At 30.1% G+C, this 23133-nt stretch overlaps 1 protein-coding gene across 5 annotated transcripts in view; it reads left to right on the top strand.

The window, feature by feature from the left end:
• The window catches only part of LOC125071496 (facilitated trehalose transporter Tret1-like), a 41922-nt gene that overhangs the window by 11012 nt on the left and 7777 nt on the right, over window positions 1-23133 (top strand). For 2 of the 5 annotated variants that reach the window (XM_047681767.1, XM_047681768.1), the window contains exons 2-4: window positions 13684-13930; window positions 16431-16566; window positions 22079-22307. In XM_047681767.1, coding sequence (XP_047537723.1) covers window positions 13877-13930; window positions 16431-16566; window positions 22079-22307 — 419 coding nt within the window. In that variant the 5' untranslated portion in view covers window positions 13684-13876. Of the gene's footprint in view, window positions 1-13517; window positions 13931-16430; window positions 16567-22078; window positions 22308-23133 lie in introns of those variants that run through there. The other 3 variants (XM_047681770.1, XM_047681769.1, XM_047681766.1) reach the window with 2 other exon arrangements.

Raw genomic sequence — 23133 nt, 5'->3', positions numbered from 1 at the left:
AACGGTATCGATAGTTAATTGTTCTTTACATCCCTGGCTATTTTTTTTACATCCTTTTTGTTGTTCTTCTAAAATTGCGTTTTTTTCTAAATGATTGTAAATAGAGTGTGTAAGACATGCGGTAACGATTTTGTAAATTGTTTGAAGACAGGTAATTGGTCTATATTTAGAGGGATTTGCGGTATCATTAGGGTCCTTGGGGAGCATGTAAGTAATACCTTTTGCTATGTATTGTGGCATTGAGCTTGGGTTTGCAATAAAGTTATTAATATGAGTGTATAAATAGGGGTGTATATATGTGAATTTCTTATACCAGTAGTTATGAATTCGGTCAGGACCAGGTGCTTTCCAATTATGTAATCGTTTTAGTACAATATTAAATGTTTCTATCGGGATTTGTTTGAATTCCATCGGTTCAGTAGTTTCATGTCTGTGTATTTCTTCTTTGATCCAGTTAGCTTCATGGTTGTGGTTGATTGGGGCTTCCCATATGTTAATCCAGAATTTTCTTAGTTCGTCTTTGGGTGGTAGATTTGTATCGTGCGTAGTTGAGTTTTTAGTATAATTAGTTAGATTAGTGCTTTGACTTCGAATATTTTGGTAAAATTTTCTTTCGTTAGTTTTGAATTGAGCGTTTTCGGTTTTTCGAGCTGTACATGCTAAGTATCTTTTAAGACGGCAACTAAAGACTGACAATTTTTGTTTGAGAGTGTCTAAGAACTGTATGAGTTGTACGTTATGCTCCTCATGTTGTGTGTGTACTTTATAACGTTCTAATATTGAATCTACCTCTAGTTTAAGAGCGCAATTGTTGCTACCATTTATAACTTGTGTCACTTTACCTATATATTTCCTTAACTTCAGTATCCTACGCTCTAATCGTTTTTGCCAATTTGGCTTCTGATTCCTGGCCTGAGGGAGGGTTTTATTATGGAAAGGGAGACTTAATTTTGTTCCATTAATTTTAGCTGAAGTCCATGCTGCGGAGTATATGATTGTTTGTTCACTTTCAAATGTCGTATTTGCGTCTATGTATTTGGGTAAGATTGATGTATTAATATATGTTATTGTTTTTGCTAATTTTTTTGATGTATTTTGTTTTGGTATATAGGGGCGACAGTCCGGATCAGTAGTTTTGAAATATTCTAATGCTTGCTGAAAGGTATCGTCTATTTCTGAATCTATATACTGAGGAGTTTCTTCTTTATTGTTTTTATCTTGTATATGGTCATCTATTTGTATTCTATTTAAGTCATTGATTATCTTCCATTGATTATCCTCATTATCTTCATTACATGTTGTATGCATTGTTGTTGTTGTTGTTGTCGCTATGTCTGTAATGCCAATCTCATTAGTGACCTCCTGTTTTAGTTCTTCTAATCGAGTACTGGGTATAAGTTTATTGTTTATTATTACTCTTCTTTGGTCTGCTACTCTTTGTTCGCTTATGTGTTCAAGATGTGGAAATTTTTCAATAAACTTTTGGTGCAGTATTTTCCTATATGATGTTCTATTAGTATTCATATGTGTAATCTTGTAATACAACCTTATTATTTCTTCGTTAATTTCGTTACTCCACCGCATTCTTTGATTAGTCCGACCCTGAGTGGAATGTGTTTGAGTAGGTAAATGTGATGATAATTCAGTTAAATGATTTGCGTGTAGAAGTGTTTCAACTTTATTGGCACTTGATATATCGACTGCTAAGCTATGTAAATATGCTTTGGCTTCATTGCGTGCTTTGTTTTTATCTTCAAGCGTTAATAATTTATTACGTTCTATTGCTCTGCGTTGATCGCCTACACGTTGTCTACTAACTTCCATGTCCGGGAATTGCTCTAAGAATTTTGTATGCAAGTCGGTTAAGTAGGATGTAGTATCTTTTTCTAATGAGGTTAAAAATATTATTATCTTCTTCCATTAGACCGTATCCAACGCAGAGCGGCTCGAATTATCGACGATCAAGTCCTTTCCGATCTGCTTGATCCTTTGGTTTTGCGTAGAGATGGAGATTGGATCACTCTGCATCTTTTACCAAATTTTTCACGGGGAATGTTCCGAGGAATTGTTTGGATTAATCCCGGCTGCTGAATTCCACCTTCAGACATCTAGTCGAAATTTCAAGTTTCACAAGCACCACCTAGATGATCGAAAATCTACAACAGCGCGATTTTTAAGACATTTTTTGCCTCGCACAACCACTCTGTGGAACCGGGTTCACCGGCGGTTTTTCCGGACTGATGCGACTTGGGAATCTTCGAGAAAAGAACGTACTCATTTCTTGAAGGCCGGCCCCTACTAGCCCCTCGGTATTGCAGAAATCCATGGGTGGTGGTAGTCACTTTACATCAGGTGAGCCTCCTGCTAGTTTGCTAACTATAACATAAAAAAAAAATAATTAGATTATATAGAAATATTATAACGTAGCTTTTGAATGTGGGAGAATGAACATACATTTGTTTTAATTAATTTTATTTAAGTTCAATTAAAAAAGAATAATCAACAATTATTATTCCAAACAGTATTTTTACTTTGGACTTGGTCATAATTGAATCCACATCCTAAAGTCTGAGACAAAAGTGTTTGTAGACTTGAATTTAAGATATTTACCCAAAATAGTTGGCAGCTGACAACTATTTTTTAAATATGTTTAAATTATAATGACATCATGACACATATAACTTCTGTATAAAAAACAGCGTAACACCTTATCATATTCCACTTCGAAGATAACATCTTGGTAATATATGTAACCTATTTGGTGAATTAATTATATTGTTTTTATAACCTTCCACATCTCCCAGGTGTTATCAAAGTGTTTACAATATTTGGATCTATACAAAGAACCAATTCGATAGTTATGTAAAATTCATACAACATAGATTGTTCTGTTTGGTGATGGTCTTGGTTATTAACGAATTCAATTAGAAGATAACGACTACTGTAGGTACTGATAATGATGCATGGGTTTAATTAAGCACGGGGTCCAACATAGGACTGATCAGGAACAATTGTGATTACTATACTGATTGAATTGAAATCTGGTTTATTTAAAAAGCAAACAATTTTCTTCCGCAGTATTCTCAATCGAGGCTACTTACTAAAATTGTATTTAAAATATTGACGATTCTAAAAAACTCAAACTACAAAAACTCTTTATCGTAATGTTTACCTCAGGTGATACTACAAAGTTTACTAGAATATATTACAAAAAATAACTAATCGATTATCGCTTAATTTAAGATATCGTGAAGATCTTTTATACAATTTGATTCCAACCATAAAAACAAATAACAGAAAGAGAAACAGACATTTAATTTTTTTTTAATTCTCTTTTATTATATTATATCCGGTGCAAGAAACATCTAGAATTGACAAGAGATTAATATTAAAGTTGACATTAAGATAAGGGTCTGAATATTATCCAAATAATATATTATAACATACATTAGAAATTTAAACTAATAAATTAGCAATGTTCTCACGAGAATTAATAAAATTAACATTATATGTAAATATCATTATATGTCTCTAAGAATTTAACACATTCGTATTTCCATTTTTTTCCTATATTTTATGCGCGATTTCTATATGTGTTACGTGAATGTGTCTATTTTAAGACATAATATTATATTTATTTTTTATACTTTCATATAATCGATAAAACATTTCAGAGGCGGATTTAATCATCTGCAATTCTGCGCACAAATTAAATAATAATAAATTTATGCAGTTAATTTGTGTTTCATCATTATCTCGCTTCATCATCATGCTCGACGGTTAAGGATAACGTCGTGAGAAAACCTGACGAGGTCGGTAAAAAAAAATCTCAGCAGGCCATCAAAGCAGGTCACACGACTGACCTGCTTTGATGGCCTGCTGAATTTTCATGTGCCAAAGATGTGCTTTTATCTCATGCTCGGGCAAACATCGTGAGGTAACTTACGTATGTATATCAGATGTTATTTAGTCACAGGTGTATTCACTAATAAGCGTTGGAAATACATAGTGGTATTAACTCCACTTGGCTTTGCTTATATTACTTATAACTTTTAATTTGTTGTATCATCGGTGTTCAGCTTTTGAATATTTCCTGCGCGCGTCTTCAAAGTATAGGACTTACTGTGTTATAAATTCACTATAAGACTAGTTGTCGCTTGCGGCTTCTCTCGCAATTTAGGGGTTGTTCGGCTAGTGATAGGCGGAAAAAGGCCTATAGCCTATGTCCTTCTAGCTTTTTTATATCAAATTTCATTAAATGTTTTTGGCATTGAAAGATCAACAGACAGACGTACTTTCGCATTTATAATATTTCTGTCTATATTATAAATGTGAAACAGTCTGTCTTTCCTCTATTTTATCTATAAATAGATATAGATTATGAAAGATTACTTTTTCACTTAAATATTAATATCAAAAAACACATTATATAACTTTTGAATGACATTCATCTTTAAGACGAATAATAGTTACTATTCGTCTACGTAGTGTTTTTTAAACTTTGTATAAATACATTTTATTTCATAAAAAATATTATTTGTTAGTAAAATAAACAACTACAATATAAATTCATACTAATATCATCCCAGTTGGATTAGTGGATATAAACATCACAATAAATATTAACCTCACATTGCGGGTTTACCTTTACATAAATTTTTATTTTATAATAAAAATTGCAATATTATCTTTACAGCGAACAAATATCGTTACAACTGTGCAGTCGCTTTACACGTGTTTGTGTATGTAGACTACATCTTCCTCATAATATGTTCGCTGTTGATCTTCAATTCCCCGCCCTGTTGTTTCTGGAGACCGCTAGACTCGGTCTACGAACATAGCCGGTCATTCTACTATGAAATCTTTCAAAAGTAGTACTATAATTCTAGTTTTAACGTATGTATTTTGATTTTTATTAATATTTTAAAAATTGTTTCGAAAGTTCAACACTTCGAAAACTGTTTTGTATGTGTAAGTATGAGCGCAAATTCCAATGCCCTGTCTTTTATTTTACTCTCATAATCACACACACGACTGGAAAGATACCGTCGCGCCCTCTCGTAGGGTCAGCTACTTTACGCACTTTCCAAGTTTTTTTGTTCAATGGAAAACAACCTTAAGTTGCGAGGTAATATGTACATAAATTCACTGAAAGGAAGTCACAGAATCAAATGTAGACTAAATAAGGTAAAATCAATTGGTATAAAAAATATATATATCAACATCTTATATGTAAATGAAGTCACACAAAAAAAATCTATGTTCTATTAATAACTTTATTTTATTCTCACAAAGATAAAGCTACACAACAAAAAATTAACACCTTCATAAATATTCTATCTATACTAATATTGTAAATGCGAAAGGAACTCTGTCTGTTACCTCTTTTTTAAACCGCTGATTTAGATGAAATTTTTAGAGAGACAGTTTGAGTCCTACTATATAGGCTACTTATTTTTATTCCCCCCTCAAGGGAATAAAATGGTGGTTGCCGGCTTGTGTTTTACAGGTAAAGTTTTACAAATTTCGCGCGGGTAAAGCCGCAGATTCAGGAAGTATTACTTTTATTTTTTAATATAAATTATTATGTATGCTTTGTTGCCAGTGTTAAAACGTTCATATTTTATTAAAAATTAAATAAAAAACCAGGAACTGCCCAATACATTTTTCTTAATTATTTAAACACTAATTTAGAAATATAACGCGTTTTTCTATATCATAATGGTATCGATGATCATGTTACATCGATGTCCAATATTAAATTAAAATATGTTTTGATAATCTTTATTAATAAATGTAAAGACGTTTTTTTGTGTTCCCTGAAAATACCAAACAAATGTAGAATGCCGGCGAAAAGAATGAGACCACTAAAAAACAAAAAACAATTTAGTACAAATCAAGCGGTTTTATCATGAAATAAATAAGTTAATAACGAATTAACACACGCTGAAAGTTCAAGTAAAATCAATACACACTGTTAAGATTTAAGATTCACTGCATGAATATTTAATCTTACTTTATGTCGAAAATCTCTTTTTATCAATGCAAACCTAATTGGATATTTTTTTTCACTATTCTGGGAACTGGGAACTCACTTGTCGTGTAATAAGCACATTTTTAAATGTGATATATGTATGTATTTCCTGTAGGTATAAACCACAATTTCAGAGTAACTCAGCCAGACAAAATATGTTATGAATACTGTATATTTATTTAGAGGTTTTTGTCAGTTAGGGAACACAAAAAAGTCTTTCCATTTATTGATATATATTTTCAAAACATAATTTTATTTCAATATTGACGTAAAAAAAACATAGATATCATTATGTCATCATATAAAAACTTAAAATACCTTGATATAACGAGCTAAATTAGTATTTAGAAAATTAAAGAAAAAAAATATTGTAAAATTCCCGCGATGTTTTACTTTAAATTAAGTATATAATATAGTTATAAAAAAAAAGACAACAATTAGGTAACACTGGCAACACATGTTACTTTTATAAGTATATTTAAAATAATCTAATATTTCCGAAGGAATTCAAATTTAAAATAAATTAAGGCTATTTATAGAACATAGTTTTTTTTGTGTAACTCCATTTACATAAGATATTTTTATTCGACATTATTTATATACTAAATGTCGTTATGTATTTGCATACTTGTAAGGTTTTTTTTCCTATAATAAAAAAAAGTAAATTCGGAAAGCATGTAAAGTCGTTGGTCCTGCATCCGGTCGTGTCGAAGTTGTCGTTCCATCGAATTAAGAGAGTTAAATAAAATGAAGTGCGCTTAACTTTACGCACAAACTTTTATAATATGTCCTGCGTCAAGTACGCATAATGTAATCTCCCATACAAAATAGTCCTCGAAACAACATATCCGTCAAGGAATATATTTTATTAAAATACTAATAAAAATCGAAATACATAATGAAATCTAGAACTCTAGTACTATTTTTAAAAGACTTAATAGTGGAATGACTGCTGCTGCTGACCGTACGTGGACCGAGTTTCGCGGTCTCCAGAAACCACAAAGTGACGAATTGAATGTCAACACCGAATATATCATAAGAAACGTCGAGTCTATACACATGCGTATAGCGACTGCACAGTTTTAAAGAGATCTGTGATATTTGTTCCCTGTAATGATAATATTGCAAGCAAAATTTTTTTTATAAAATAAAAATGTAGGTTTATAATTGTAAACCCACAATGTGAAGTTAATGTTTAAACAAACAGCTGTTTAGTTCAAATTGATTTTCAATGTTTTTTTGTTTTGTTATAAGAAGGTTTCATTACCTATGTAGATTATTACATATTTAAGATTTTATTTTAAAAGTTCTTCTTCTGTCACTTTAAATTTTGTTTTATTACACACTTTATCTCACGAAATTAAAATCGTTTTATTTAATTCTATATGAGTATTTCTTTATACTATCAGCTAGTCCCACTTGATATTAGTATTGAAAAAACTTATTTAACTCAGAAATAAAACGACTTACGTTTTCTTATATAATTTTCTAATAATTATAGTTAATGTCTTACACGACGCCCAATGAATTTATGTATTTGAGTGAGTTAAATCACCGTTCACAATCTTTCGACAATTCACAATCTCGCGAGATAGATTATAATCTAACAGTATTTATAATTATATTTTTCCAGTATGAATTTGAGACTTACAGTATAAATTAATATTTAAGTTTGGGACTAATAACGAATAACACAAAACAAAACCTGTAACATAAAAACTGTCACAGATACATCCGCCGATGTGCTGATTATACTTAATTATAAAATAAACTGTTAACAAGTTATTATATGCTTAACTGTTATTATTCAACTTTTACAAACTGTTATTATTATATGTTTTAATAAATATGATAATATAAATTAAACTCACAATCCGTATCCGACTTTATGACACAGGTTGTATATTATTAAAAATAGAGCGCAGACATATCTTTATTTCGCGTAAAATTCGTATTTGAACACTTTTTATATCCGAGTATTATTGATATTATACCAAATCAAGTCGGTCCGATAACAATGTTTGAGTCAAGATTGTCAGATTTATATATAGGGATTAATCGTCAAGTGTTACATATAAAAAAGTATGTCCATCCTTGGTGTCCAAGCCTGCTTCATACTAAATTTTATCAAAATTCGATTCAGTGATTCCGTTAAATCGTATCATACAGAGTTACTTTCGTATTTATAATATTATAGATATATATATATATATATACATGTTAGTTACTGTAAAAACTCGAAGTAAGGTAAATCTTAAGATTATCCAGTAAAACTAAGATTTAGCGACATGAGTTGCTAAATGTAAGTATTTATTATAAAGGGATGACTTTTTCGGACTCCAACCTAACCTAACCTAACATGTAGATTTACCAAGTGATGGTAACAGTTCGAGTTCCAAAGTTTTATGGACATTTACCGTTCATAATCGGTAAATCTTAGGTTTTACTGTAAAATCTTAAGATTTACCGTAGTTCGAGCTTTTACAGTAACATATACATAATTATTTGGTTTGTGCGTTAATTACGTGTAAACTACAAAGCGTACCGGTATGAGAAAACGACCAATCGACGCGGAATCATCCGAAAATGGTTTATAAGCTTTTTTATATTATATTCTATCTCTATCTATCTATCTCTATCTGTTTATAATTTTTTTTGCATTGTTTAATGTTTATTTAATGATCATCGAAGCAGGCGAGCAGCTAGCATTTATATATTTAATATAAAATATGATTTTTGCGCATTAAATAATTTATGTTTTTATTCGAACTTCACGGTCAAGTCAAATCTTAAGACAGATTAATTATTTAAGTGCTTATTATCATAAGATTACATGTCATGATAACTTAATATATGCTAGTGTTCTCATAATAAAAACTGAAATTTATTAAAACTAAATATACATAAATTGGACTCTGGACTCAGAAAATACATTTTTATATTAAATAGGACAGAAAGTTTTTGTACATAGATGTTCAATCCTCAATAGCTCACTGGTATATTAGCCGCCTAGCGAAGTGAGAGTAGCAACCGTAGTACCCGTTAGGCTATTCATCTTCCGAACTCCTAACAAAAACTTTGCGTGTAACTTGAGAGGGAAATTGGAATACTAATAATTCCTTGAAAGGTTCATATTAAAAATGTGTTTGAATATAATCAGACAAGTACAAAAATCTTTATTCAATATAGAAATGTTACACTTTTTTATTGATAGTCAAAAATCTATAACCGGTTCGGAAATTAAAACCTTGGACCCGAGAAGAACCGGCGAAAGAAACTCAGCGGGATTTTTTTTTAAATGTCGATTTTTACAACAATTTTTTTCATACCATAACAATAAATATATTTTCGTTATTTGAAACAACCTGGAGGCGATCATCTCATTTCCAAATCTAATTAACTAAGAAGTCATTAGAGCTGAAGAAGTCAGTACGTCTTGCAACTTTTAAAGAAAATAAACGCCTAGAAATAGGCGGTACCAGGTAGCACTAGACCATACCAAGATACTCGTAAAAAGTAGAGTAATACCCTGTAAATTGAATTAAAGCCTCTTGGGTTAAGAGTAACCTTCTCCTTAAAGCGAAATCCCTTTATGGAGTAAGCTAATTTTATACCACCACGCAGGCTCCAATCCGGGTTAGTGAATAATAAGTAGCACAATTTAATTGAACTTAGACACATGATAGTTTCTTCGCGATATTTCCCATTGCAGCCGAGCACGAAATTAATTATAAACACAAATTTTAATTACATTTATACGATATATATATATGTATATATATCATAATAAATTATGTATTAAGTAAATATTGACATAAATCGGAAATATAAGGCGTTGCAAATAAATGAGAAAATTGTTTAAAATGTAATTATAATTGTATAAAATGCTCAAACCAGTTAATTATTGGACAATTTCAACGTGTCGATAATGACGTAGCGAAAGGTGAAACTTAAGAAAAATAACAAGTATAACTAGTTGTCCGGAAAAGTTCAGAAATATGTGGTTAACTTTTTCGTCGGTTCTTAACGTTCAAGTTCAACGAATCAGTAATTTCAGATCACTTATTTATCAATATTCTTGTGTACATGTAATACTGCTATACTTATACGAATAAAATTTGTAATACGGTCCCATCAAAGTATTACGTAAGCAAAATTTTAATAATGTTCAACCATATCCTGGCTCTTGTCAGCAAACGTCAGCAAAATTTTTACTACACAACCATATGTTTACGTAATCTTTCTCTGTTTAGGTATCTTGATTGTTATTTACGATCAGCGGTCTTGAAGTTCAGAAATAATGAATTTATAGGCTACAGAGGAATTTAATGTACTAATGACATGTAGACACTAGATTTTGAGGAAAATCCAAAAAATAAAATAAATAAATAGTACTAACGTAATCACCCATACCTACTTTCCAACACCCATGTCATCAAAAATAAGCCCTTCTTAGCCCCTTTTTAGTGTTTACGTAATACTCGAATCCTATCTGAAGCAAAGACGGAAACAAATAAACTTGAAAAAAAAATAGTTTACTTCCTTTAATAAGATTTGAAACTGGATACAAAGAATTATCTAAGCAATTTCGTAATATTCGTTTGAAATAAATATTATACATAGATTAATTGAAATATTTTACAGCGACAAAAAAAAGACACCTTTGATGACGTCGGTGTTTCAATTGTTTGTAGTAAAATAATTTACTTGAATAAGCAATAAACGACGCGGTCTATTGCAACATTCATTATATTTAAATATTTGTATTCATTGTAATATCAGCAAATAAGTTGAATGATGATGGTGATTTACTAAAGGTAATTATGATCCTGATCATATATTCTTCCTGAAGTTCTGTTGAGGTACTTGTAATGTGTAACTTTTTTTTAATTACTTACATAACCAATGTCCAAAATCTAGAATTCTAGTTCTGTACCTTAAGACCTTTACCAATTTTATTAGCTATCATTATTAACATTTATGAATTTGAAAATACTTTGTATAAAATTAAAGTGTCAAATAGAATAATAATATTAAATAAAAATAATACTGTAATAATGTATGACTGAAACGGTATTTTAAGGAATAATTATAAATATGACGTTAAAGTTTTTCGGGGAAGAGACATTAATGCAAAGAACATATTATGTACCTTTTTATATTATATAAGTTTGTCTACATATTGCGTAATAAATATACTCATAAAAAATGTACAACTCGTATTTGTTCCATCACTAGGTATATGCCTCCTTTTTTCTTTAAAAAGGAGAACGATTAGAGCTTATTCTACCACGCTGCTCTTGTGCAGGTTACTGTACTGACATATAGTAGATTGACATATATTAGCTGTCTGTAGATTTTGAACCAATTTCCTTTGCCGATAAGAGACGAATGAAAAAAAAAATCACAAAACTAATTACAATAACTATATATAAATTATACTAGTTACTTAAATAACCTTTAGATACGAATTAAAGGGCTCATTATCATTTTAAAATAGTTAAATCAATTAAAAAACGATATGTTATAAAAATTATGCAACGCTTATAATGAATTTTGAGAACAAATATCTCAATGTCAGATAAATTATTTTATGACTTTTTCGATACATCAAGGCTCTTCCGTTAACGATTTTTTTTTACCTACATTGTTTTTTTTTGACTTAACTTAACCATAATAGTTAAGTCAAATATAAGATTATATATTTTAGAAGATTTTCTGATTAAAATGTTACGTAATGAAAATCGTCCAATCATAATCAAATTTTTAGTACATCTCAATTCTATAAATAAAAACATTCAATTTACTATGGAATTAGAGGCAAACAATTCTTTAGCTTTCCTTGACATCCTTATTATCAGGAATCCTGACAATACATTAAGTCACACAGTTTATAGGAAACCCACACACACTAATAAATACCTCAATGGTGACTCGCACCACCACCCTAGTCAGTTAGCTACCGTTGGCAAATCTTTGTTTCAGAGAGCCCACCATCTCTGCGATGCTGAACACCTAGAGGACGAGCTACTTCAGGTCAAGCTTGCACTCCACCAGAACAAGCTGCCCGTGCCTCGCCAGCATCGCAGAAGCCGTATCAAGCCACCCACAGTTGAGCGACAACCTGCATTTCTACCATATGTGAAGGGAGTTACAGACAGGATTGGCAATATCTTGAAGCGAGCTTCGATTAAAACCATTTACAAGCCTCATAAGAAAGTGAGCCAGTTCTTGAGACCTATCAAGAGTAATATCCCTTTACAAACTGCGGGAGTATATAAACTCGAATGTGAGTGTGGTTTATCTTACATAGGCCAAACAAAGAGAAGTATCGGTACTAGGGTCAAGGAACATATAGGAGATGTCAAAAATAGGCGTTCTTCAAAGTCTGCAGTCTGTGAACATGCTCTGGATAAACCTAACCATTATATTCGATTTGATAAACCACAGATCCTCGCTAGAGAACACAGATTCATTCCTAGAATGATACGCGAGGCTATTGAAATTCAAAACCATCCGAACTTCAATAGAGAAGATGGTTGGAGACTCTCTAACACTTGGGATCCACTTATTAAAAATTTAAAATCCCAAATCCAACAGACTGCAAGACCTAAAGATACAGTTAGTGCCTTCTGCGTGCAACCGGAACGCTACTCAAGATACCAATTAAGAAATCGTTGGCGGTAGTTGTAAATAATATTTCTTTTTAATTCAAACAGACAAATGTCACCTTAGTCTGCCCGTGACCACGAACACTGCAAAGTGCTCGAAACGTCGGGATGTTAAAATAATTAATATACGCGATTAAATCCGTTAAAAACTAGTTTTATTTCAATGCATAATCAAATTAGTTTTATGAGTACATGATAATACAAAATTTTCTTAATTTGTATTTCTAATTAACTTCTCATTATTTATTTAATTATGGAACTCATTTTAAAAATTAAAAAAAATAATTAAAAACAGTTTTGAAAATCGAAGTTACAGAAAACCTACTACTAAAATAAAAAATTTAAAAAAGGAATGTTCGAAATAGACATATCATATTTAAAATCAAAAATCGATATCGATTAATTACCACAAAATATTATTTATCTCAAATATGTTATTAGTTAATTGTAAACTAATAACATATAAATGACGAGGCGTCATAATTTGGAAAAAGTTAAAAAAAATTAAAAATGCATTTAATTTAGATAAGATTACATATATTAACATCCTTCTATTAATAAGTTTATGACATGTGTTGTATAAATTACCTCATACAACATACAAGGTGACACCGCGAGAAATCATAAAACAAATTAACGAATTAATCGTATTTTCTTTATTTTTTAAACATCTAGAAATTACCTAAACGTAAATCACCTCATTATTTTCTTAATTAAAGGACCAGTTTTAACCTTTAATGATCACTTGTGTAATACGCTTGAACTTAACAATTATAAGAAGGTGTAACGCATAAAAACAAACTCGACTCAGTTTATTATAAGCTATCGCGTAGACATGCGGTCTTCGAAATTTAATTTCGGAATAAAATATTACTGAAAAATTACGATATAAAGACGTACGTACAAAATACAATTTTTATATTATAATAAAAATATAATTTTAAAGACAAATGATAAATAAACATATGATTATTCTAGTGTAAGTCTTTAGCAAACAATTATTGAAAACTCGATAAACAAAAGCTAGTAATAAGATTAACTTCATTTACAAGATTGAATTATACAAGAACAACATGAAAGGTTGTGTTTGAAATGAATTGACGTTCTGCTAATATTAAATAATTGTAGTGCGTTTATGTTAAGTTATTGTTTTAAATAATAAGTATTAAAAATGACAACGGAATCGAAGAAAATCATCAGCCGATCCAGAGTGGCGTTATCACAAGTAAGTGTATCGTTATACTATATATTTACCAAAATATCTGTAACCATATTAAATAGGTACCTACATTTTTTATATACAAATTAATAGATAAATTGTAATTCATTATGTAATAGAGTTTAAAACATAACAATAGTACTAATTGGCATAAATATTTTCTTCTATATATTTATGTATCTTTTAAACTTTCATTTTCTTTTTTCCTTTTCAACATTAATTTTGGTTGTATCAAGCGAGTAAAGATTATTTCCCTTATATTTATAATCTTAAGTATTTTATAATTTAACAAATAAACGGTATAATGCTTAGCTACTATGTTTATTGAACTAGGTCAAGTTGACAATGTAGTTTAATTTGTTCTGTGAAATACACGTTGCACGGAACGATTATTTATCTATTAGTAAGAAAAAAAAAAATAGGTAAATCTCCCGATTTTTTTTTCCATTTATAAACAGGTGTAACATTTTGATTAGATTAGATTAATAGATTCATTAAAACAACGTACCCAATAAAGTAAATTCCAATGAAATTTCGTTCAATAAAATTCCATTAATGCTAGTTGATATATGTAGGTACGAAGTGTCATCAACTTTTATTTGTCAATCACTTTTAATAGGCTATTCGTCGATGTGAAACTCACAGCAGAATGTATTGACGAATATTTTTTAACAAATATTATTTGTACTAATCAAAAAACAAAGTTTATAATAACATCAAGTGTTAGTCTACAGAATATTGACAGTTCGTTTTGTAACGGAGTAGTATAACAGTTAGGATATAATAAAATCGCCTTAAAACATAGATATAAAACGGGTTAGATTTAATTAGCTTAGATATTTCGGGAAGCAGACGTGCAAATTAGAAAGACGGTTACCTGGTGGTAAATGGTCAATTTAGACTCAGGCACCGTGAGAAATATAAACTACTTCGTTCAAAACTCCGTCAAAGCACCGATAACCACGTGATAGAAGCTATAATAATCTTTGTCTTTAAACATAGCTATACAATTATTGGTTCAAGAGTATTTAGTAAAAGGATTGTTTCAAATCATCTGTAATATGTCAGCGATATTTTCTTAAAGATATAGTTCAAGTAGACTTTTACAAGAACTTTTAAATCCTCATTTTACAAAACTGTATTGAAAGTAAAGGTTTTTTCGGTAGAATCTACATTCCGGTTCGGAATGTAGATTCTACCGAGATGTAACGGCAAGAAACCAACATTTGAAATACAATACAGTGTAATAGTTAGTTTAATAATATTTTTAGTTCTTCTCTTGAAAAAAAAAAATTGTGAAATCCAAAATTAATAAATGTAGCTAATGAATTAAAATTAAAGAATAAACAAGTAATTTTATACATATTATAAATAACTAAAGCTCTCATAGACTAATTTATTTAGTTTGTGTTTTTGAATTCACGCCTTTTATGTATACGTACAATTCAAAAGATTTGAGATTGCTCAATCTTCCACACTAGTCATTAACTGGTTCAAACCGGAATGGATGTATCTAAGGTTACATTTTTTGTTAACTAAAAACAAACATTTTGACTCCGAAGTCAACATCTATAAATTAAATGTAACTATTATATGACCTCAGTATTAAATAAACGAATAATTTTATTTTATATACAAGCTATTTAATAGCTTTGATAACACATAAAAATAATAAGAATTGTATAATTCTAAATTTATAATATAGGTAAGGAATAATAAATTCATAATTAATTATTGAAAATAAACTCAAAACACATAAGGTTTGTTCAACGTCACTTTATGTCAAAAGTTTCAAATAGTTGCTCACAACTTTTTTTTAGTTTTTTAGTCTATACAGAATAATTATGTATATATGTTGGATACACATTTAATTATTCATTTTAAAAATGGATATATTTAAAAATATTTAAGTATTAAAAATCAGGAGCCCTACAAAAAGTCGCTTGGGAAGTGTTTTGGCAGCTTTTCTCCGATGAATAGTGATCCCGATACCTCGGACAAAACGTCAATACAGATCACAAAGCAAATCAAGTGTTTAATTTTTAAGATTGGATATTGCTTCAGGGACCATTGGTATTTCTTCGAACGGTACACATATAATTATGTTAAAGAATTAGAGACCAATATTTGCACCGCTTGCTCGGTTCGTCCAATTTCGCCTCGACTCCGTAAAAAAATACAATCATTTTATTTTGCAACAAAAACCTTACATTTTGCAACGAATCGCTACCTCACTATCTGTTGCTAATCACTTTTTGTTCCCATACTTTTCGGGCATTTATAAATAATATTACAATAGAGGACTGTTTTAAACATATCACTTCGTATTATATATGTATATGTATCTTAGCTTTACAAAACATACATTTGATTACTATAATTCCACTTAAATCACGCAAGATAGTCAGGTAGTTTCAGTCGAGTAATATTTACAGATTTAAAACGAGAATTTTAATATAAAAAAAATCTCTAGTCATTACTAAAAATAAAAATTTCTTATTTTCAGTTTCTAGCATGTCTAGCGCTAAACGTTTTGCTGATTGGACTCGGAATGTCGATCAGTTTCGTCACAATGGTTCTTCCCGACGTGCTAGATGCTAAAGAGGGCCTGTCTTTAAATAAGAAGCAAGCGTCCTGGTTCGGTAAGATTTAATCACAACTATACTTATCTCTAGAATTAATTTATATATGCAAAGTACGCCGAAAATAAATCATTCTATTACTTAAGAAAATTATGTTATGTAAAAAAAAGTGAAGTAAAAAAAAAAAACGAATAAGCAAGTTCATCAAGTAGCTGCTACGCTTAATATATCCATTTTAGTTTTTCTTAAAAATAAGATTTATATCATAATAATCAATTTATTCAATAATAATTATAAAATAATAATTATTGTATAAATGTATATATACGTAATAAAATAATAACCAATCAAAAAATACTTAACAATTTAAAAGTACTTTTTTATTTAACTTGCCGATTAGTTTCAATTAACTGTATTGTTTTTCGTTATGTCTATTTAGTACGACTAGCGCGCTTCATATTGCATGGCGACAAAATGCAAAAGCCTTTAAAAATTGCCTTAAATAACAAATGTGATATTTATTAATATATAATTACAATAGCAAATACTTCAAATGCGATACGCGACCGCATGTAATAAGAGGAGATATACGTCGTTGACCTGGCTCGAATGGGCGTTACCGATAATTGTGCCCTAAGCAGATCTCACACCACCGGACCCTGTCTTTTAGGAGAAAAGTATCACCGTTCTGTTCAGTCCAGAGTCTCGTCCCGCACTGATTTATTAGGTTTAGTAGATAGGTACAAAGGGATTGTATCGCGATTTCAGAGCATCAATTACGTATAATTTTTTTTAAAGTAATATTGCCTAAGCCTAAGGTTCCTTTGGTGTTGTATTATTCAATATATTGATGTTAAAAAAGTCTTGTGATGGATAAATTAGGAACAAAAAGCAAAAAAATTCATAAACAGGAGTAAACCTATTTTATTTATTTTTAAAACGAAGAGAAAATGCTATGAATGTTGTGAATCGACATATATTTTTTCAAATGTTTTTTTTGGTCAAAAAAAGGTTTTAATGCATCTCCAATAAGTCCATTATACTTCATTCACTTTCGCGCCTTAATACAAATAAAACAAGCATTATTTATTTATAGTACATTTTTGAAATTCGACCATAACACAGAATCCTTCCAAAAACGTTCATCATATATTTTGTACAAGAACATGAAAGCTTGTCACGTCAAGTCTAAAAAAGCGATAAATTGTGAAGCGTAGGTATGTAGTTGCTTAATATTTACACTAAAACCTCTTCCAAAACTCGCTGCAACTTCTGTTAAGTAAATTTTATGTATATTGGTTTTATAGATGTTTCAGTTAGTTTGGTATCTTTTATTTATTTTGTAAGAAAAATAAAATAGAAATGTTAGCGTTTTTCGGCAACGACTTAAAACAAATATCGAAGTAGAACGAGGGCAATAAATTAATACATCTTGTTTTATTATTATTGTACAAAGTAACGGGGTCACTGTTTTGTTATTAGTTTAGAATAAAGATATATGTTAATCAGTGCTTCGTCGGGTCACGAGAAGGCCTCTAGGCATTGATTAGCCCTCTCTTTTCTTTTAACTAAAACAGATTTTAAGTAGCTATTTAATTTTAAATTATGCTGTTTTATAAGCCTACCGACATAAATAAATATAATGGAGAAAAATATACAGTCATTTCGGGTAACTTTGAATTTGAGTGCAACTTTGAATGAAATGAAACAGACTGTTTTATATTTTTTTTTCTAAGCTTTTTTTGTAATTTTTCCTCCTTGAACGCGTAAAATGGAACGATCAATAATATATTGCCAAGTCTATGGTAAAAAAATAATACGTACGTCAGATTTATTTCTAATTATTTTTTTCTCCCCTGCAACGGTAAAAAAATCGAATATGGCAGCACCTAACAAAATATTAAATAAAGATGATAGATATAGCTAATACATTTATTATCGTATAAATAGTGTCTAACACAGCAAAAATCATCCTTAATGCTTTAAAAATAAGGTTTTTCGTCTCCGAAAATTGATGATTCAAAGTTACCCAAAATTCATGATAACTTTGAACCCCGATTTGTGATTAAATTTTCGGAAGTTAATCATCCTTTTTATGATTTTTTTCATTGTGTGCGATCAACAAGCTAATGAGAACACTAATTAAACGATAAAATTGCTGTGTACACATACAACTCTTACTGATAAAATAAAATAAATCACAAAAAGTATTCAATGTTACCCGAATTGACTGTACTTCAAATTATTTATATATATTTTTTAAAATCTATCTGTACACTAACTTTAAGAAAATCTTGCAAGAAAAAGCGGATAAAAACTATTTGTATATAATAAAGACAGCACAATCAGTTATCGATATTATAAATGAATTGTGTACCATATTGAAAAACACTGATTCCAAAAATGGCTCAATAGAAATTAAAAATATTTAAAAATAAATAAATGTATAACGTCTTTACAATGTTGAATGTAATAAAATAATCGTTTCGACCTTTTAATTGAAATGTACGTGCAGGTTAATTTTGAATGATCTCTTGAACTCTTAAAGATAAATAAGATATATAAAACATAACTGCTCAAATTAAACAAACGTCCAATCTTTTACATTTTATGCCCTTATTCTGTCCTTACGGTGTATTTTATCAATACCGATAGTTATCATTTTTTTTTGTATTCAACGTATGTATATCCTGTGACTTACACACAAAAATTATGAGACTGAGTAAAATTCGTGCATTTCAATTGCACGAATTTTAATTTGTTTGAAAAAATCCCAAGTGCTCTTTATCAACGACATCTTAATTGACAATTATCATTATTATGTTATTGCACGCCTGTGATAAAACAACGCAAAAATAAATAATGTAAAGATAAGGCAAATAAATAAGCAAACTATAAATGGGAAATCTTATAATATACCTAAACATTACAATCTGTCCTTATTTTTAGAGTCTGTAAGAAACTTCTCGAAACTCACTGCAGAAAACTATCGAGAAATGTCAGAATCTAAAAAGTGCAATTCATCTTTAATCTATACTAATAATATAAAGATGAATTTTGTTTCTTTGTTTGGTTGAACGCGCTAATTTCAGAAACTACTTCGTTTCTTCGTACATCATGTATGACAAAATCGGTAATATTGTCGAGCCAAGGATAGGGTAGGTCGGTTGTCAACATTGCGGGAGTGAATTACGAAGTGAATTTTTCCAGAATCGCACTAGTCGATTTCGGCCAATGTGGTATATTCTCAACAAAAAATAATCTTGCATGTGCATGAAATATTATAAATCACTTTCTTCATCTTCGTTGAAAAATCATGACTGATGGTCGTGACCATCATTAGTCGCACCATTTTGCAGTGATCTCCATGATCTTCCGATCTTCTGCCTCCTTTATTTATCGCTGATATTTGGTTCGTGTATCGTCATACCAGCTTCAGATCACTAACCTGACTTATGAGCATCACTTTTCAAACAAGCCTGGCCTTTGTCGATCCCAGTAACTGAAAAAGGCGATAATTCATCTTAGGCAGGGGGTGGATGAGTTGATATTGAGTTCATTTAAGATTGACTTATTAGGGCGATGCGCACTCCAAAAAATAGCTAACGTCTTACGCCAAAACCACATTTCAAATGCTTCGATCCTATATTTCGTACTTTGAATGTGTACATTTCGGCTCTGAAAGAAACATGACAAAATCAAGTGTGAGTAGTCACATTGCCGACCTCCAGATTATTTCTCACAATTTATTGACAGTAAACCACATTTTTTCGTTATTCGTTATTTATATTCTGAGCCTTATAATATAATATAAGCTAGGTACTAAACAAACGAAGCAGTAGAAAAATTGGAGTAACTTGTATAATACTTGTACTTATAAATAAAATAAAAAATTAATATATCAGGTAATTAAAGAGACAGGTAAAAGCAAATAGCTGTTATTAAATGTGGTCTTAAATTACTTAACCAAATTAATAATTAATTGAATATTTATCACGCTCTTTAATGTGCTTAAGAAGCAAAACCGGTTGTTGCACAACATACTAAACTTCATCTCTTGAGATTCTTCAAACTCCACGATCTATTTTGTCTATAATAGGTGGCGTGCATTTTATAGAAAAACTTTAGTACTTTCCGAAAGTTTGTATCCACTTTTTTTGGCATAGATACAATACTGCAACTTTGCGTGGATGTTGAATACAAATGATTTATTTGCTCTTTATTTGGATACGTGGATGAGTTCGATTTTCCGCAAGTTAACTCCTGATTCCTTTGGGTAATATCGTCTTGACTGTGAGTAAAAGGTTAAAAACAGCACAAATTGGATAAAATTTCCAAATATTTTTTTAATAAAATAATATGATTAATTGATAGTAGAAAATGCATTTTACATATAATATTTTATTTTTCATATTTTAGAAGATAGAAGACTTTTAATTCTTATTTCGCGACCTATCAAAATTTGCCGCCTTGGACACTAGGCCCGAATGCCCCTAGTGCTGCTTATAGGACTAAATCTCTTCTGTTAATTACCGATTACTTAGGAATAATGCATTTCATTATGTTAGTATCTAATGTCCAATCTAATTTTGGTTGGTTTAGAGTAATTATCAATGTAATATTGAATGGCGTCCATTATAATAATCACCAAGATAATATGACGAACAATAAATTGCTTAGTTAACACGTTTTTCCTGTAATAAATAAATAATAAAATGGAACAAAAAAAAAAACATTTAATATAATTTACAGTTTACCCAGATTATGTTTTTAAACAATCTCTCTCAGATTGGGTTATCTGGAAGAGATAGCTAATTAGCCATAAGTCAACACATCAAATATTTTTATATATTTTGGTTTTAGTCCTATGATTTCTGCATTTTATGTTTGTGGCATACAATAAAGTATATTAATATTAATATATTTTTAAAATATATTTGTAAATGCACAAATTAATCTTTTTTACTAACACAAAAGACGTTTCTTGTTCTGTTATAAAAACTAATATAAATTTATATCAGAAGTTGCATCTCGTAATTGAGGTATAATTATTTAATAAAATATTATCTGTAAGCGAGTTTCGCAAATTCACGCGCTTTAAATTTTGTCAATTAACGTGATAAGTTTCATAACAGAATTTCATGTGTTTCTGTATTATATATTATGAAAGCTTCTAGGTTATGATTTCTAAATATATATATAAGCTTTAACAAAGCATCCACTGCGGTTCAAAACGTAGATTATACGGAATAGCCTGACAGAAACGCGGGCGTTCCATTACAGCATTTAGAGCTATTCACAGTAGATATAGTGTATCATTTACTATGACTAAATCTTATATAATAAAATATTTAATAACATTACGGCTTTAATATAATATTGGTTAATGAGATAAAGAGAGTGAAAAGTGACTTCAATAATAACATTTTAACTCGAATTTGTAGACCCATTCACAAATAGATATAAAGCTGGCGACGAAAATGCGCTCAATACTCTATTAAATACAATTACTTGGCTAAATATGTTTTAACATGTAAAATGATGATGTAGTAATTGGTATTTATGTTTCCAGGTAGTATGGCGTTCCTATGTCAACCTTTGGGAAGTGTATTCTCGGGGCCGCTGCTGGATTACTTCGGACGAAAAAAGGCTTTATTCCTAGTGAACATACCACACTTAATAGCGTGGCTTCTTTTATACTTTGCTTGGGACGTGCCTTCGCTGTTCTTAGGCAATGCACTTTTGGGTATCGGCACAGGGATCATGGAGGCCCCGTCTGTTACTTATGTCGGGGAAATTAGGTAAGGAATATTCAAATTCTTATTTGCTTTCATAGTTCATCTCGTGCTCGGTAATGAAGGGAAATATCGTGAGCTAACCTGCCAGATGAAAATCTGAATATGTTTAGATATATCAAACTGTATTTTAGCAGCGTTAAAGAATAAATTACAAACCTTATTTTCAAAAGGAAAGTTAGCTTGAGCAGCTCCTAAATTAAGCAACTGTGGATTATTTTGGAGCTGCTAAATATTATTTATAATAATACATATTTAAGTAAATAAGGGTTTCATATATTTACAAAAAAGTTACAAAGATTTTCGATATAAGCTATTTATTGAAAAATTATACTAAAATGTTCACAATCCAATATGATTTAATACTGATAGGTCTTGTAGCAACAGCTAAGAAGTTCTGTCCATTATTGAATGGTCTCTCATTCCAAACAAAGAGGGACAATCAGGTCGTTGTGCCGCTTATACTTATACTGGATAATGCCGAATTGGTTAGGTATCGTCGGCTAAATAGTATCGTAGAGTTTAAACGTCGTGACCAGTTTTAACAAATGATGTTTGACCTTGCAGAAGCATACTAGTGTGAATTACATGTTTTGTGACGTCATAACGAAACGTGATCGTCACGTGGTAAACATTAACTCTCATTTTGAATAACCATTATTTATTGCGTTGCCAGATTAGCTTTAATAATTATAAAATAAATATCAAACAAAATAAAAAGGAACACGATGTTTTAATGCTGAATAGATATAATAGAGACACCCATATTAAGCATAGTTAAAAAATTATATAAGTATACCTATATATGTTACATTTTTATATATTTTAAGAG

Source organism: Vanessa atalanta, chromosome 19 (genome assembly GCF_905147765.1).
Source record: "Vanessa atalanta chromosome 19, ilVanAtal1.2, whole genome shotgun sequence".
In the NCBI taxonomy this organism is placed as follows: domain Eukaryota; kingdom Metazoa; phylum Arthropoda; class Insecta; order Lepidoptera; family Nymphalidae; genus Vanessa; species Vanessa atalanta.
Note: the sequence above shows the minus strand (reverse complement) of the source record. Positions and strands in the feature narration are given on the sequence as shown.